Source organism: Xyrauchen texanus, chromosome 49 (assembly GCF_025860055.1).
Source record: "Xyrauchen texanus isolate HMW12.3.18 chromosome 49, RBS_HiC_50CHRs, whole genome shotgun sequence".
NCBI classification, from domain to species: Eukaryota; Metazoa; Chordata; class Actinopteri; order Cypriniformes; family Catostomidae; genus Xyrauchen; species Xyrauchen texanus.
In genome coordinates, this window is record NC_068324.1 from 23,822,570 (window position 1) to 23,841,165 (window position 18,596).

The 18,596-nt window shown below is 37.5% G+C and overlaps 1 protein-coding gene across 1 annotated transcript in view; it reads right to left on the reverse strand.

Moving 5' to 3' along the window:
• Nucleotides 1-398: 398 nt before the first annotated feature.
• LOC127640429 (leucine-rich repeat serine/threonine-protein kinase 2-like) overlaps nt 399-18,596 on the reverse strand; it is a 56,541-nt gene continuing 38,343 nt past the window's right edge. Inside the window, 19 exon segments of the mRNA XM_052123005.1 lie at nt 399-3,190; nt 3,345-3,425; nt 4,142-4,365; nt 4,441-4,593; nt 6,322-6,512; nt 7,938-8,010; nt 8,100-8,293; nt 8,405-8,617; nt 8,693-8,793; nt 9,244-9,414; nt 10,916-11,076; nt 12,464-12,654; nt 13,099-13,211; nt 13,323-13,469; nt 13,623-13,814; nt 16,818-16,964; nt 17,288-17,442; nt 17,867-18,054; nt 18,140-18,228. Coding sequence (XP_051978965.1) covers nt 3,072-3,190; nt 3,345-3,425; nt 4,142-4,365; nt 4,441-4,593; nt 6,322-6,512; nt 7,938-8,010; nt 8,100-8,293; nt 8,405-8,617; nt 8,693-8,793; nt 9,244-9,414; nt 10,916-11,076; nt 12,464-12,654; nt 13,099-13,211; nt 13,323-13,469; nt 13,623-13,814; nt 16,818-16,964; nt 17,288-17,442; nt 17,867-18,054; nt 18,140-18,228 — 2,903 coding nt within the window. The 3' untranslated portion in view covers nt 399-3,071.

Sequence of the window (18,596 nt, forward strand, 5' to 3'; positions counted from 1 at the left end):
CAAACTGCCGCTCCACGCGCATATTTCTATTTCTATGGAGGCGGAGCGCACGCGTTTCTTCTGGAGCGGTTCACTTATTGTGGAAACAGATCAACAGCGCCGCCCAGAAAAGGCGGATGGGTCATGTGTTACAAGTAATTTAAACACGAACATTTTGAACACTAATACTAAAACATATTTATTTTGTTATATTTTTTACTAAATAATTATTATTTAATTTAATTATGTAAATATTTAATGTTAAAGTAATTTCACTATTAAATATGAAATAACATTTATATGAATTAAACAAATATTATGTTTTATAAATTTTCTTTTAACTATTCATATCTGTCTGTGTCCTTTAATTCAGGCAATTAAAATATAAAAAAATACAAGAAAAAAATCAACATGTTGCAAAATTTATATTTGCCAAAAATATAACAACTCTTTGTTAAAAACATACTTGGTACACCACTGACAAACATAAATAAATCAATAATTGCATTCCCACAGCAGAAAGAGTAACAGTAACACATGAAAATGTACAATGTAATTTTTTATGAAAAGCTGCATTTTCTTTTAAGAAGGCCTTTTTTCAGCTATATTCTTGTGCTTAATTTTACAAAGTAATACACTGGAAACTTTAATCATTGGCATTACATTGTCATAATGGCTTAATAGAGGATGACAGAACAGTATATCACTAAAACATACATAATGTAGGCACAGTGTGTAGTGTAACTAACAGCTTACAGTTCTGACATATTTAGATTACTCAAGGTCCAGCTAAGAGTCCTTTTATATATATATATATATTTAGATTATATGATTTCTTTAAACAATTCCCTCGTGAATAAATCATAGCATAAATGACTTTATTAGTGCTCCTGATATTTATAACAGAATTTGTTTGTGTATCTGGCAGTGCAGGGAGTATGAAGATGTCTTTCAGAAAGTTGCTGCCCCTTAACTTGATGCCCATTAAGTCCCTCACATACATATAATAATAATAATAAAAAATATTGCCACAAGCAACTATTGTCGGGGGCCAAGCACATATGGCAAGATGACCAAAATAATCAAATTTGACAGAAAAGATCCTCTGGATGCTGTGACGGCTATTTTGGTGACATTTCACCTGTTTTCTGCACAGTTGAAAAAATAGACTTTTATTAAGTTATAGCACTCCCAGCATTAAAAATAAACAAAGCTCGGCATGTTACCTCAAAGTGTTTGCTACATTTTGTTAAGTCTGAAAATTGTTCACAAGATACAGGCTAATTAGTCATTATAGGCCATGCCCAAAACATATTTGCTTACATCTCTGGAATGATTTGACACATTAAAATTCTTTTGACAAATTTTTGTCAGGAGGATCTGTAGATGATATATACCACGTTTTGTGAGAATTGGGCAAACGGCCTAGCATGACTTCGAAGAAGTATGTTTCTCGAATAAACCTGAAATTTTAAAAAACAATTCTTGTGGAAATGGAAATCCAAGTGACCATATCATTGTGGGGCACTGGTGAATTCAGAGAAGCTAAACATTTGTTTTGTCGTCTATACGGTTCCAGAGTTATGAGCAAAAACACAAATGAGCTAATTATACTGCCACTGCGTGGCCGATTGTCACAAAATGTTATATGCGGCTTCGAGTTGACACCCTGCTTGTGTAATTTCCATAACCCTCAGCCAATCCCAATACGAGTTATAAGGTGCTGAAATTTGACTGGCCGGTGGCGAACATTTTTGTTAATTTGTCTAATAAATTCTTTAAGAATATGTTAGAATTTGAACCGAAGAAGATGCATATTTAATTTGAACTTTGTTGCTCGAACAGCTGCAAAGTTCTGAAAATGTTTTAGTTGTCGCTCCCCTAGGGGGGGAATAGTATGAAACTATGCTGACATCTAATCGTCCCGTTGACTATGTGCACCTAGTTTGGTTACATTTGGAGTTTGCAATGAGTAGATATTGATCAATTACTCAAATCGCATTAAACCAAAGGAGTTTTATCGTTAATATCTTCGTACAGATTTGACGTTTTGAAATTCTTTTGACAAATTTTTGTAAGGAGGGTCTGTAGATGATGTATACCAAATTGCATGCCGATCGGACAAACAGTCTAAGAGGAGTTTGAAAAAGTTTTTAAAATCCCATAATGGGACACCATTATTTAATTAAATAATAACGATAATAATGATGTTACATTTATATAGTGCCTTTTGCAGAGCTTTAAGAAAACTTGAAATTCTCAAATTTAGTACAGTTTAAAGAGGAAAAAGAAGAATAAAAGATGGAGCATGTTTCAGTTTCTTCATTTTACATGAGCAGGAATATTCCTGATAGATGAATACATTATTTAAACCTTTATGGAGCATTTTAACTTTTTTTCGGAATAAAGTCTTAACCAGTTAATAACCTTAATAACTGATGTGAATATAAATGTTGTCAACTCTGATGTGAAATCATCACTTTAGCTCAGGTTTAGGCAATAAATAAATGCACGAGAATCACGTGTGAATCGTGTGATACATTAACATAAACACTGCAAGAAGTGGAAACTGTACATGATCTCAGTAAAAGTTACACTTGATAAGCTCCAAACGCGCACAATTAATAGAGACCGCAAACTGAGTCGAGACCGCCCCATCCGATCTGAAATCACACCTTGCATATTTTCATTCATAAGGTTTACACTTCAGAAATCTTGTCTGCACAGATATATACATTTGTTGTAATTTTGGATACGTTTATCTGAAATTTCGCTTTATCCTTGTGCTTCTTGGATAATCAGTCAACAAATATTTATTTTATTTTTTTCGGATGAATCCAATATTTGTTTTGAAGTCATTTTTCGTGACTTTCTGAATACGGTATTCAGCTTCAGGCACATCCCTAATATAAATATACTAATGCTCAGCTACATATAATATAGATTCCCTTGTTATTTCACCCAAACGGTATTTTTACACAGGTCCCTTTTAACAGAATATAATATAAAGAAACTTCTAACAAGTTATTTTACATGTGTCCGAGATGATGTACAGTACATGACAGGAAATGATGCCCAGGCAGACAGGAAGGTCAGTCGTGGAGTGTGTCTCTCATTCTGTTGATGTTGTCTCGTTGCTGACAATGTTTATTTAGATCTTTGACCTCTAGAGGAAGTGAACTGTTCCACACAATCAACACTGAATCCTCAACTAAGATCACAAACACAGAACACATAAACAGAAAACACATTGTAATCATTTGTAATATTTTAATACTCAATTTAAAATCATAAAACGGATAGTTCTGGCAATGGATGTTGATTGGCCAATACAGATTTCCAGTCTTGCTAAACTCGGTTCTTACCTGATTGTGATTGGGTTTGGTCTTGTGGAATGTGTTGTTGGCTTCCCAACACCAGAATAACGTTCTTGCGGTTTAGTGTCTCTGTAAAGACAGTATAAACAAAGTCATTTATATTTGACTGATATTGGCTAAACAACACTAGAGCATCTCAACACCTGATCAACAAACATATCAACATGTTCCTGTGAAGCTGTGTTGAGTGCAATAATCTGGTGCTACTCTTCATTCAATGTCATTCACAATGCAATACTTCACTGGACTGTAATTCATTCTCTTATGAAAAATGTTATGCACAGTACACAGTCCAGTACTTTTGTCTTCTTATGCATTTTTGCTTCAAACAAAGTTTGATGTTGTGATTCACCTTGGTTGGTTTGGTTCATTGCATAAAATCCTTTTATGAAGTACTTTTTGAAATCCCTATATAAAAAAAAAAATGAATGGAAAAAATACTTCTGGAACCAAGACGTCTGGAAAAGTGGGTGGGCAATGTTGCGCTCTATATCGTCCCTAAAAAACAAGGCCAATTGCAAGGCTGTGTTGAATCTCCAACACCATATCCAATCAGAATGCTGCTTTTCTCATCTGCAACCACATGGGGTGAATTGCGCGAGTTTAGCACGCCCTGTTTGTGTCTTATTCACATACCACAGCAGTCATTTTCAAAATGGAAAAGAGCATTACAACCAGGTGTAAATTCACACATCTCCAACGTAGACACCTTTGCGATTGGCTGTGTTCTTTATGCTTAGGACGACATTCTACATTTAGCACAGAAAACAGGGAATGCACATTACCTAGCAGCACAGAGCTCATGCAGTGAATGGAGTGGCAGTGAGAGCTGATGGACTGGAGTAGCTGACAGCTGGACATCTCCACTAACAGCATGTGTCCAGATCTCGTCCCAATCCACAGAGTACCACTGTGCTGCACCAAAAGAGCTTTCACAGTCACCCAAGATGACTCTATCTTTCTGGATGTGTCCTCACTCTGGACTTCGGCCTTTCTGGTTGAACCTAAACTGTTTTGAGTATTTGGGAGGGTTAAAAGGAAGCTCAAAGCTTGCAAGTTAGTTTGTATGTTTGTGTCAAACTACCTGAGTAACTGTGCGCAGTTGATTACGTTCACCATCCTCTCTGTTTTCTTGTCCCAGACCTCCACACTGTGGCCTCCTGTTTTACTCACATACAAGTGTTTATCCACTGCTAACTGTGATATACACGCATCACTGCTGACACGACCCTGCTGCCTGAACAAACAAGCACAACAACAGCATCAACAGCTGATCAACATCAACAAGACAGACCATGCAATCTAAGTTTATAGACAAATGCCAAATGAAAGGAAAAAAGTCACAATCAACCTATTCTCGCCTAGCCAGACTTTTGACTATCAGCATAAAGTCTGGTTGAATTTGCCACTTATTCTGGCTAAGATCTGCCCACTTAGACAAGAAGAGACCATCTGAATGACACGTAAAGGAACCGACCAAATGGTGGATCAATCAGAAACCTGCCAAGACCTAACTCAAGACCAAAATCATCCTCAGCTCACAATCACAGCTCATATCTCTGTCAGCCTTTCACACATCTCGGCCTGGCTGAAGAATCGCCACTTCTAGATCCATCAGCCAGTCCATCAATCTACCACAATCACTGTACAGCTGGGATCAACAACACTCGAGAAGAAGAAAACAGAAACCTTAAAGAATCTGCCCATGAGGTCAGACTTAAGTCTAGAAAGATGAGGACGGATAGTTTGGAGATAGGTCTTGCCAGGATTGAGGTTTACTTACCATTTGGTAGGTTAGCCGGAATTAGCTTTGCATCTTAGACATGAAGAGAACGTCTGACTGAGACGTACAGAGACAAATCAAATGCTGGGTAAATCGGAAACTCCATATCATCCGTCCTTATCTTACTAAACTCGAGTCTCACCTTATGGGCAGATCCTTCAAGGTTTCCTGGAGGGTAGAAAGTGTCAAATTCACATTAGATAACCATCAGTGTACCTCAGGGTTCAGTACTGGGCCTGCTTCTTTTCTCCATATGATCAACATCATTAAGCCCGTGGCTTTATTCGCAGCTTCACCTGTCATTCTAGCCTCAGCTCTAAATATCAGCTCATATCTGCACACTTTGGTGAATGCTGCAACTTCTCTGTAAAAAGAACAGCTCAGACCAGCATGAATTTCCAGGCTAGCTTTGCTGGTGAGTGTTGGTTTGCTGCTGGTCTATTTGGTGGACCAGCAGAGCCATTTTGCAGCATAAATCCTGGCCAACCAGCATGGTCTTTCTTATGAAGCTGATTGCACTAGGAAGGCTTACTGGTTAAGGAAGTTTAGAAGCCTGATAGGGACATCAGCATACCAAAAATCCATGCTGGGAACCAACATACTATGGCTTTTGACCAGCAAAACTGATCTTTTCAACAAGGTCGTTCTTTCTCTACTGATCCAGTCTAGATTAAGCTGGTTAGCATTGGTTTTGTACTGGTCTAGCTGGTGGACCTGTACAAACATGTTGGTCAACCAGCATGGTTTTCTTATGAAACTGGTTGACCAAGGGAGGTTTTCTGGTTACGTTAAGAAGACTCAAAGGGACACCAGCACCCTATGCTGGGGACCAGCATCCAAAACACAATATAATGTAGCTGGTGACTAGCAATACCTTTTAACAAGGTTATTTCCAAGTGCTCAGCAGACTGGGAACTTATATAATAAAGCCTTGTTTGCCAACAGACTGATAAAAACCTGTACACTCTGACTCCCAAAATTTACACATCAACCAGCTAATCATATTGGAAGCAGAAATGATTTCAGGCAACACTGAATTGTCCATGGGCAATTAATAACAGCACATTAATATGGTGTTTAGCATTAAATACAACAGAATATTACAAAAATGGTAAGTTTACGTTTACCTTATGAACTTAATTCTCTTTTTTTTACTCTCTTCAGCAGGGCATGAGTACTCACGGGAAGAGTTGTTTGGGTTTTGTGTCTATACTCCTACAGATGCCATCCTCCACTGTAAGTGATATCACCTGGGTACCACAGCCGGCCCACAGAGCTCTGCGCTCCTGAGAGTGACTCGAGGGGCCGACACACATCAATGGAGTGTTCACATCTCCAACCTGCAGTGATTTCACTGGATCTCCATTATTCACCTACAGTCAAAAAATATCTAAATATACTACAACTAAATATACAACAGCGATATCATTTGCACTTTTTAAAGATTCCCAGACTGTTTGACCAATGAATTTCCATTACCTTTCACATCTTTTGAAATTACTTAATATAGAGATCTTGAAAGAGATTGCAATCAAAAAGTGCACTTTCCAACCAATAAAATATTTTAGAGCTGATCATAACCAGAAAACCATGATTTTGTTTTATTTTTTTTATTTAAAAGTATAGTTCACCCAAAATTAAAACTATGTGATCATTTACTTCTAAAACCCTATGCTGTTCTTTGTTCAATGGAACACAAATACAGAATACAATGAATGTTCATAGTGACCACGTCTACCACGTCATAAAAGCACAATAAAAATGGTCCTTATGAATCATGCACTAGGATTACAAGTATTCTAAAGCTATTAAATAATTTTGTATGAAGAACAGAACCCAATGTAAGTTGATAATCACTAAAATCTTCCCCCCTGCTGAAGCTGACATCCATGTCCAGATTTAAAATATGGTGCAAGAGGGAGAAATTATATGTGAATAATTTCTCCAACAGTGAGTCTTTGCTGGAGAAAGGACCTCTTATAAAACAAATGCCGATGGAACTTGAGACAAAAGTGAAGTTCTTTGTGTCTTTTGTAAATCAGCATTTTACCACAAAGCATGTTGATTCTTACAAGCATGCGCAGCTTGTTCTCCCGTGGAGGGTCTTTTGACGCTCCGCTCATATTTAACAATTTCAACATTGTACCCCTTGCTGCATTAATCCAATGATTATTAGACAGTTCGGATGAATTAGTTTACCATCGGCAGTGCCAGCGCTAAAAGCAGAAAAAGAAGCGCTTTTCATGTGGAGTTCAACAGGGCGCTTGCAGCCCTGAAACAAATCATGTACATTCTTTATCCAAAGTCAAAAGACAGCCTGATGACGAGAAATATTGTGGAGGATGAGGGATAAAGAGATTTAATGTGCATTGTAATGAATAGCAGTTCTGTCAATCAGTCAACGTCTCACTTAGACTTTGGTCAATTAAATGATTTCAATAATAAAATAAATGGTTTAATGTTACTATAGTTGGTGCCATTTTAGTGAATATCTGTCTTTGTACTGTGGAATTTGGAAAATGTTAATGAAGCATTATTGTTATATATTGTGTTGTTCTTTCCAAAGAAGGAAAATATGCATTTTGAAAGGAAATATCTATATATTATATAGTCAAATTTCAGCACTATTATTATTTTAAATTACCATTAAATCATGAGAATAATCACAATTAAAAAAAAATTATCTACTGACAGCTCTATTTTATCATATTATATTTTATATGATAGTTTCAGGTTTTCCACATGGGAACCCTGGGAATAGATTTACATTTTTAATAATAATCGCCAAAAAGCAATACCTTCAAGACTGAATCCTCATAAATGACTATTGTTCCATCTGCTGTCCCCACCAGTAGGTAACTCTTTAAACATCTGAAAAATGACGAACATCATTCTGTCATCTTAAGATACATGATCTAAAGATCCATGTCACTTCCTGTCGTGATGTTTGATGTTCAGACCTGTGCTGTAAATCCGTGTAGAAGTACAGTGATGTCACAGAGTTCTTCACACTCTTCAGACAGTGCACAATCTCTGCGCTACATGTATCCATGACGATGAGTGAACCAGACTCAGTACCAGCAACTAACCAATCACAGTCTGACCCAGGAGCTCTGGCCGTCACCACACACAGGACAGGACTGCTGTCAATCTCCTGAAAGGGTTCGGAAAGACACCAAAATATTCACTACTGGTATATATTAGCAGTGATTTTCTGGCAATATAAAATTTAAGCAAAGTTATGAATACGTAGAAAGTTCAGTACGTGGCTCAAGCTCTTCCCTGTCTCCAGATCCAGTGATGTTACACAGCCCAGCTTCTGACTGCTGCTGCCGCCCCCGATCCACACACAAACATCTCGTCCTCCGTTCACACCTCCACCTGCGTTAGAAACGGCGAGACACTCGCCCGGTAAACTCGACAACTTCAGCTTTCGCATCAGACACAACATCTCTGCACGATTCAGACGGTCAAACACCTACAACACACAGATTGAGATTCATTTAAATGATACAAATATGATTTGTGCAGTAGATGAGTTCATTTGACAAACCTCAGCAGATGTGGGTCTGTCCTGGGGATTTTCTCTCAAACAGTCCCTCATGAGAGACTCAAACCCCGGCCATTGAGAACAGCCATAATCATTCACTGGATCTACATGAGTGATGATGGAGACCGTTACAAACATATTAGTGATAGACCAATATATCTGCTGAATACTATGGATATTTCACTGACATTTTAAGATCTGCAACATATACAGATTACCTATGCCTGCTTGGCTTTAGCAATTATTTTAAAATAAGCATTTACTTACTTTCAGCAATTTTGTGTGTCTCATTTGCTATCATCAAATGCAATTACACATATATATATATATATTAGATATGTATTTGTATATCTACATTATAATGGATATTGCAACCGTCTCTACCAATGCTAGATTTCGGCATTGCTAGCGGTTTTTAAATGTCCAATAGCGGTCACTTTGGATCATTGAATTCTGGGATTAAAATTCTAATTTAAACCTAGAAATAAACAGGATTTAGATGAGTTGTGTACACAAAGTAAGCAGGAAATGAGACAAAGGAAATCACACACTACCTGGTAGTCTCCCCTGTACAGCCACCTCATCAAATTCACTGGGAAACTTCATCCCATCAGATATCCTCTAACCATAAGTCAAAAGGTCATACAGCAGCAGACCAAAAGAATACACATCAGCCTGGACGTTATAGATGACATTTCCTCGAGCAACCTCAGGCGCTCTAAACCCTACGAGCAGAACAGATTCATTCTTTATTAAGGAATGCACAGCAGAAATAGAGATAGACCGATAGATTTGAAATATGAGTTAAGTGAGGGGCTTAAAACAAGTATACTTGAAACTAAAACTAGACAAATTAATTCTGTGTAATTTGCGCACAATATTAGATTTGTAAAGTGCCTGAAAGCAGAAATAACACGAATTATAAACTGGATCTGCATATTGGTTAACAGATTCTTAAACACAAAAATAATCAGCATCATGTCAGCCATTAAAATTCCATTTAGTTTTTTTAATTTTTTAATTTCTAAGCAAAATTCATTTTCTTAATCTGTGTTATTGTCTTGTTTTCCAGTAAAAATATCGAAACATCCTGAAAACTAGATACATTTACATAAGATGCAAAATTGTTTAAGACATTTAAGAAAAAAAAATATACTATATACCATATATAATGATAATATATATGTAATAATAATAATATATAATGACTCATTCACCCATTCACACACAGAGCTGCCATGCAAGGTACTAGCCTGCCATTGGGAGCAACTTGGGGTTCAGAATTCAGAGTCGTGTGGGACGGGAATCAAACCACCAACCCTGTGATTAGTGGCCGACCCACTCGACCACCTGAGCCACAGCCGCCCCATATATTTCTTTATATTATTTTATATATATTAATTGTGTTACATTTATGCTTGAACAGAAAAAACTCAAAATGCAAGCTTATTTTTAACAAAGTTTCGTTAATAGTCAATTCATATACGAGTTTGCATTTTGCAGTTATATTTTTTTCTGTATATTTTTATGCCATAACTTGTACCTAAAATTAAAGGTATGTGCAATAACGTTTGTGTCTTTTAAAAAGATTTATGCTTGAAACAAGAGAAATATAATAAAATAATATTCGCCAATAGGATAAGAAAAACAAACTTAATTCAAGAAATATTCTTTGAAAAAAAACACACATCTCAATATCTCACACAACTTTTCTTCCCATGTGAATTAACACTGTAAAAAACAAAAACAAAAACTTTGAATATTAAAATTTTATGATAAAAATGTCTAAACATCTTTAAAACAACAAAAACTTATTTGAGGACAGAATGACACAATAAATTAAGTTTTAACAAAATATAGTGGAGTTTCTGCTTAAAACAAGAAAAAAAACTATTTGCAAATGGGATAAGAAAAAATAAACGTGTTTTTCCTTAGAATCAATTTTTTCATATCCCATTGGCAAATAAGTTTTTTTCTTGGTATAAAAATAAACGTTACTACATTTACTACGTTTTCCCTGAAAATAAAACAAAATATAACTTCCCTTCACAAGTAAATTTATCTTGTTTTAAGAATGTTTAGATATTTTTCCCGGAAAACAAGAAAAAAATACTCTATAAGAAAAGGTCTGTTTGCTGTGTACTAACATATTTGTATTAAAATATCTAACATCTATTTTTGCAGCATAACTGGTTTATGGTGAATTATGGTGATAGTAACAGACACCTGGTGTTCCTTCTGAGCTGCGGACACCCATACTGCAGCAGTATTGTGCTATGCCATAGTCTGTGATCTTAGCGATGACCTCAGAGTCTGTTTTCAGGTTAAACAACAGAATGTTGTGTGGCTTCAGATCCCGATAGACAATCATAGAGGAGTGCAAATATCTGTTTGGACACAATACACAGGGAAGAAATACTCAATTATAATTAATATTCTGAGTTTATTCATTTATGCTTTATTGACAGCATCTAATGTATAGCATCTGGTTTGTAAAAACAAACACATATATTATTTACAGTAACCAGCACTAAGGTACTGTTCTGTGAGCTGTTTCCTGTTCCGGTTGCTGCCGGCACGCTGCACGAGTCTGTTTGTAGCTTGCTGCCAGTTTAGCATTGCTTATTCCTCTACAATCATAGATTTATCCTTTGCCATTTTACAGCATGCTTTGTTTTTTCCACTTTTCTACGCTTTCAATTGTGTGTATATTACTAAAGTTATTCTTTGCTTTTTTCCCGCTTGTGTACATCTCACATTTCGACTGCGAACATTCATTTTGCCCTCTGTGTTTTACACGGATTATTGAATCAATCTCAAACATCTGCTGATCAGGAACAAACACAACAACAGCAAACAATTGCGTAAGGGATTCACATCGGTCTCAAACCCTCGCCACTTAAGAACAACCATAACAACAACAACAAACAATTGCGGTATGTCATGGCATCCACTCATGCTATTGCTTCCTGCATTGCATGCCACATGTTTACTACAGCTTCTTCCATCAGCAGTGAGGGATTTACATGTGATAAATGTAAGGAATTAGTCAGGCTGATGGAGAGGGTTAATGAGTTAGAGACACACATCTGAATGCTAGTGGAGGTCAGTGAGAAAGAGAAGCTGGTAGATACTGTTTCGGATGAGGGTAGTACGGAGAGCAACACACAAACACACACACTGGTTCCGGCTGTAGGGTGATGTCTCGATGTCAGACTCGCTCAGCAAAGTGACACTAGGGGTGTAAATCAGACATTTTATCATGATACGATCTTATATCGATTGTCTTGGCCTGCGATCCGATTTTTGCCACGATATGATTCGATTTGATTCAATTCAGGTCCCTGCGATATTCATGATGTTAGTCAGAGGGGAACTGGCCCCCACAGTGAGTCTGGTTTGTCTCAAGGTTATGATTCTCCGTTAATCAACATCTTATGGAGTTTTGTGTTCCTTGCCACAGTCGCTTTCAGCTGCTCACTGGGGTTATACAATTATTAATTAACTATTTATTTTATCATATTTAATCAAACTACACAATTATAACTGTGAGACATTATAGATATTACAGTTGAGTTTTCTGTAAATGCCTGATCTTCTCTAAAGCTGCTTTGAAAAGAGGTGTGTTGTGAAAAGGGCAATAAAATAGAAATGATATGAGTAACAATGGAAGCCTGTGGGAAAAAACATTACACCTGAATAAATGTTAAAAATAGTATGTTTTGAAAATATAGCCACAAGAAAAATAGTTTGTTTTGTATCTTCTGTGTGCACCTGAGACCATCTGCCACATGCAGAGCTATTCTGTGCTGTAGTTTTCGGCTGAGACTGCCGTTCTCGCACTCAAATACGGAGTCCAGAGAGCCGCAAGGAGCCAGTTCCATCACCAGAATGTGCGGGTTACAGCCAGCGGCCAACAAGCCCACCAGACTGGGGTGACGTAGTCTGCCGAGCACTGCCAGTTCCTGGAGACAGAGACATTTTTCCTCATGAATGTGCAGATGATGGTGCACAGCTCTAAGTAACAGAAAGTAATTCTGCCCGTTTTGAAGAGTTTTTATTCTCTCAATTTGTATGTTTGCTTGATACTTGAAAAGGTACTTCAATACGGTACTTCAATTCGGAATTACATTTCGACACAAATCTAACCCATACGTTTTGTTTTTTTTGCTGTCAGAAAGGAAAGAAACAAATCTTTGAAGCTGTAAATGTTGAACCTGGTTAGGATTTATTTACTTTGAATGCATTATCTTACAAACATAAACACAAACTGTAATTGTATGAGGAATTTAGCTGCACATTCCAAAAGCACTGAACATAACTGGGAAAGTGTGGAAACAAGCTGTCCAGGAATCATAGCCAAATGACTTGTTCATGCAAGCACTGTATGTTTCCAGGAACGACCTTACCTGTCGCATCAGTCTGTGAACATAAAGCGCAGATGCATGTTTGTTGAAAATCTTCACAGCAACTTCCTCATTATTGTACACAGCTTTATATACAGACCCAAATCCTCCACCACCTTCAAAACATTTTATTTCATTATGATTATATTTGCATGTTGGTGATTTTTTTTTTCCATTACCGTCCAGATCTAATTTATGGAAATGTCAGTGTCTATTGAAGTACTAACCCAGCAGATACTCTTTGGAGAGCTCCATCTCCAGCTCCTCAGGATCCAGTATGGTGCTGGAGGGCTGGTCATGCAGCACCAGGTCTGGACAGATCTGAGAGATAGGCAGAGAACAGCTAGGGTCTTCTGGATTGACCAGCAAACCATCTGAAACACAAACGACCAGACAACACAGACACTCAAGACATGCTCAAAGGATACAATACATTTTTCAAAAGCATTATTATTGTACACCAGGTTAGAAATCAAAAGAAGTTGTGTTTCAGAATGTGATGTTGTGTAGATGGCATGGACAGAGACCTGCACTGATGTTGGACAGCAGATCTTCCAGCAGCATCTTCTGGCAGTGTCTTCCATCACTAAAGCTGAACAGAGCCCATTTCTTCAGCAGTGTTTCTCCAGAGCCAAGGACGTCAGTAGTGAGGAGGCCTGGAAACCATTCCTCCAGAAGAGAGTCTATGTGATCCACCACCTGCCCCAACAACACATGACCTGCACACAGGGCAGAGACTTCATTATCATCACCATATTTACAATTATCACCAAAAAACACATTATCATCACAGTCACCTCTATATTAATCTCCCATACAACACAATCATCACACCATCATTCATCAAAAACAACATCCCATCACATCTCCACTGTTACATCACCATCACATCACCTTCACTATCATTACATCACCATGCCCACCATCACATCACACCATCTCCATTACCACCACCATCACATCACCCAAATTCATCATCATTATCACCTCTATAATAATCATCATCACAACACAAATATCACAATATCATCTATCAACAACATCTCATCACATTTCCATCATTAACATCACCTTCCCTATCATAACAGCATCATCCCCACCATCACATCACACCACCCTCACTACCATAACATCACCACCACCATAATTACCATACCATCTTTACCACCACATTGCAATACCATCACTACCATAACATAATAACCACCATCAAATCACAATCACTACCATCAAATAATTACTATCATCACTACCATAACACCATCATCATCATCATCATCACCACACCCACCATCAAATCATCATCACTACCATAACATCATCATCACCACCACCACCATCAAATCTCCATCACTACAATAACATCATCATAACCACAATCATCATCAAATCACCATCACTATCATAAAATAATCACCATCATAACATCATCACCACCATCAAATCACCATCACTACCATAACATCATCATCACCACCACCATCATATCACCATCACTACCATAACATCATCATCATCACCATCACTACCATAACATCATGATCACATCACCATCACTACTTAAAATAATCACCATTATAACATAATCACCACAATCACATTACCATCACTACCATAAAATAATCACCATCATAACATCATCACTACCATAACATCATCATCACCACCACCATCACTACCATAACATCATCATCATCATAATCACCACCACCATCAAATCACCATCACTACCATAACATCATCAACATCACCACCATCATCATCAAATCACCATCACTATCATAAAATAATCACCATCATAACATCACCACCACCATCAAATCACCATCACTGCCATAACATCATCATCATCATCATCACCATCAAATCACCATCACTACCACAACATCATCATCATCACCACCACCACAATCTCTACCATAACATAATAATCACATCACCATCACTACTTAAAATAACTACCATCATAGCATCATCACCACCATCATCACTACCATAACATAATAATCACATCACCATCACTACTTACAATAATCACAATCATCACCACAAAAAATAACCATCACTACCATAACATCACCACCACCACCACCATCATCATCATCATCATCATCAAATCTCCATCACTACCATAATAACATCATTACCACCATCAAATCACCATCACTATCATAACATCATCATCACCACCACCACCATCGCAACCGTAACATCATCATCGCCACCACCCCCATCACATCATCATCACTACCATAACATCTTTACTAGGGCTGCATCTTTACTAGGGCCGATAGTCGACTAACCATTAGTCGATGTGAAGTCTTGGTCGACCAAGTTTTGATTGGTCGGTTGGTCGCAGAAAGAAAACGAACACCGGTATTAGCGCTGGTTGGATGCTAGGTGGTACTATGGGGTAATTTTCATTAAAGCAATAGCCTAACACAATAAAGCAAGACACCTTGATTTCAAACTTTGAACTTTATTTTTTATTTATTTTAACTAAAAGTTAAGAAAAATAAGTGCATTTAAAATGTTGTTCAACTTTTCTAAAGATGGCTTTAACAACATTAAATATGGGTTGACTTATGGCTCATAAATGCGCATAGACGCTTTTCTGTCGTTTGTTCAAGCGAGTGTCTCTATGGGCAAATTATTTTAATATTAATTTGATAATAATAATAGTCTAATAATAATAATAATAATTTAATACATTAATGGGAAAACGAGCCAATTATCGTCATGACATCATCAAAGGCATCAGCTATTGGTGTTCACTCTGTCCATCGTCGATCCCTGAGAACACCGTCTGTCATTTCTCTCTGTAAATTAACAAAATGTTCATACAGTCTCCTTGCTGGTGTTTCCAACACATTCAGAATCATTACCTCTTTTGCCGGTGCCGCTGTGGCTCACTTCGTGTGCACGCTTGTAAAAATGCTAATTTAAAGGCTCATTATTAGCAATGTTACTGATAACATTCTTTCTCAACCCTGGAACTCAAACCATTTTCTGATGCCCCCTAAAATATATATATTTAAGTAATTAAATTAATATCATAAACGTGCGACTAGTTGACTAATGGGTTAAACTAACGACTACTAGTCGATTAGGAAAATCTTTGGCTTTGGGTAGCCCTAATCTTTACCACCACTATTGCGGTACCATCAATACCATAGCATAAAAACCACTATCGCATCACCATCACTAACATAACATTATCACCACCACCACCTTCACTTCCATAACATAATCAGCATAATCACCATCATAACATCATCACACCATCAAATCACCATTACTACCATAACATAATGACCATTATTACATCATCACTACAATAAAATCACCATCATTACCATTACAATATCACCACCATCTGTACCTTGATATCATCACCACCACCAGCATCACTACCATAACATCCTCACATCACATCACGTCACCATCACTACGATAACATAATCACCACAAACATCAAATCACCACCATCACTACCATAACATTATTTCCATCATCACATCACCACCACCACCAACACCACCATAACACTACAATTATCACATCATTGTCACATATCATCACCACTAACATAACATAAATCACCAGCACCATCATCATCACATCCCAATCATTGTCTTCACCATCATTAGGCTCATCACCACCACCATCACTGTAAGGTTCAGGGCAACCAAAACTTGTGTATCCCTACATGATCCTCTCACCTTTGCGGGAACAGGGGACGGTAATCTTGATGAAGCTGGCAGGGTTCTCCTCCAGAGACGAGGCCTCTACCAGACAGTAAGCTTCAGCAGACCAATTCAGATAAATGCCTTTCCTCCAGTAGATCCGGTTTGGTCTCAATGCTTTCTCTAAAGAGTGCATACACAGTAAAGACGAGCTTAACCAGCATGGTTATTAATAATCATAATAATAATAAAAAACTCAGTTAAGCCTGCATCAATTTTAATATGACAAATAAAGAAAGCATATACAGTACTATATACAGTAAATACATTTTGCAACCCAACCATGCTGATATTTTCACAAGATCTAAATGCCATTTTGAAATATTGAGATTATTTTAATATTCACCCATTAATGGACACCCATAAGCAACTGCCTAACATACAACTATTTTGAGCAATACTTGTGCACAACGTTTTGCATCATCTTTGATGTTTAGGTGTGTTACCTCTGCCGTAGAGCATGAATGATGACACCTCCAGCAGACGACTGATCTGTCTGGACCAGAAGCCCATGGGGAAGTACGGCATCTCATACAGACGAGTGACCACCTCTGAGTTTTCACAGTGAGGGAGCTCGATCACCGGCCTGTGATCTGACAGACTGTGAACACACCAAACATGACTTAACCAGCTACACAAATGATTTAAATGCATCAAATCCTGTAGATTATTTACTTTTTTAAATAAGAATACTATAAATAATAACACAATTCTTGTAGTTTTGTGTATCTAAATACACATTATATTTTGGACAACCAGTCAGTAATTACACTGTTCTAAGTCTCAACCCCACAGCAAACATCACAATAATGGCTCATGATTCATTTCATGACTGAAAACACTTTAGCGAGTGGCTCAGAAATCATTTTAATCATTCAGTGACAGACTAATTCAAACTGATACCTTGTGAGTTTGAGACTCATTTATGAATAATTTTTACTGATTCACTGAGAAGAACTGGATCATCATTGTGTTTAATATCTTTGTAATATCATTTTTATTTTATTTTTTAGAACTATGACTACCTGCTGGGCATGAGTAACTGGTCCTCTCCAAAGGGCAATGCGATCTGAAACTTCTCCAGCAGTTTGAAGTATTGAGTCATGTGATCTTGAGGGAAACAGCGGCTTTTAACCAGAAACGTATGTATAGTGGAGCGCTGTACCACTCCTCTAGCACTGTCCCACTGACCTGAACCCCTCAGGGTCAGTGTCTGTAAATCAACACATCAGATATTACAGAAATATTACTACTGTCGATGAGTCAAATAAAGAGAGACACATGCATATGTGTGTTACCTGTGAGATGATGTTACAAAGCCACTGTGGGTCAATGAAGTACAAATCCTTTAACTGCAAAACTGGATCATCAAAATGCAGCAGGACACCTGGAAAAAGTGGAAGAGATAGCAAGCTCAAGGAATGCTCACTGATTATGGCAAGAGCTTTCTAAAATCACAAGCTCCAATCTCATTGGCCGACTTCTACGTAACGTCTGAGAACCAGGGTAAGCTTTATCAGTCTGTTGGGAAACAAAGTCCCGTTTACACACCAGGAGCACTTCTGAAGAGTTCCTGGATATGCCGAAGTTTGCAATCATGACACTGAATCTTTGAAAGGAATTCACAATTATTCCACAAAGTCTACACATTTTGGTGAAGACTGCTGCACCAGTAAACACATGCTACCACTAGGGCTGGGTGACTTATTGAATACTCACAATCAGTGTTGGGTGTTTTGAGTAAAAAACAAACAA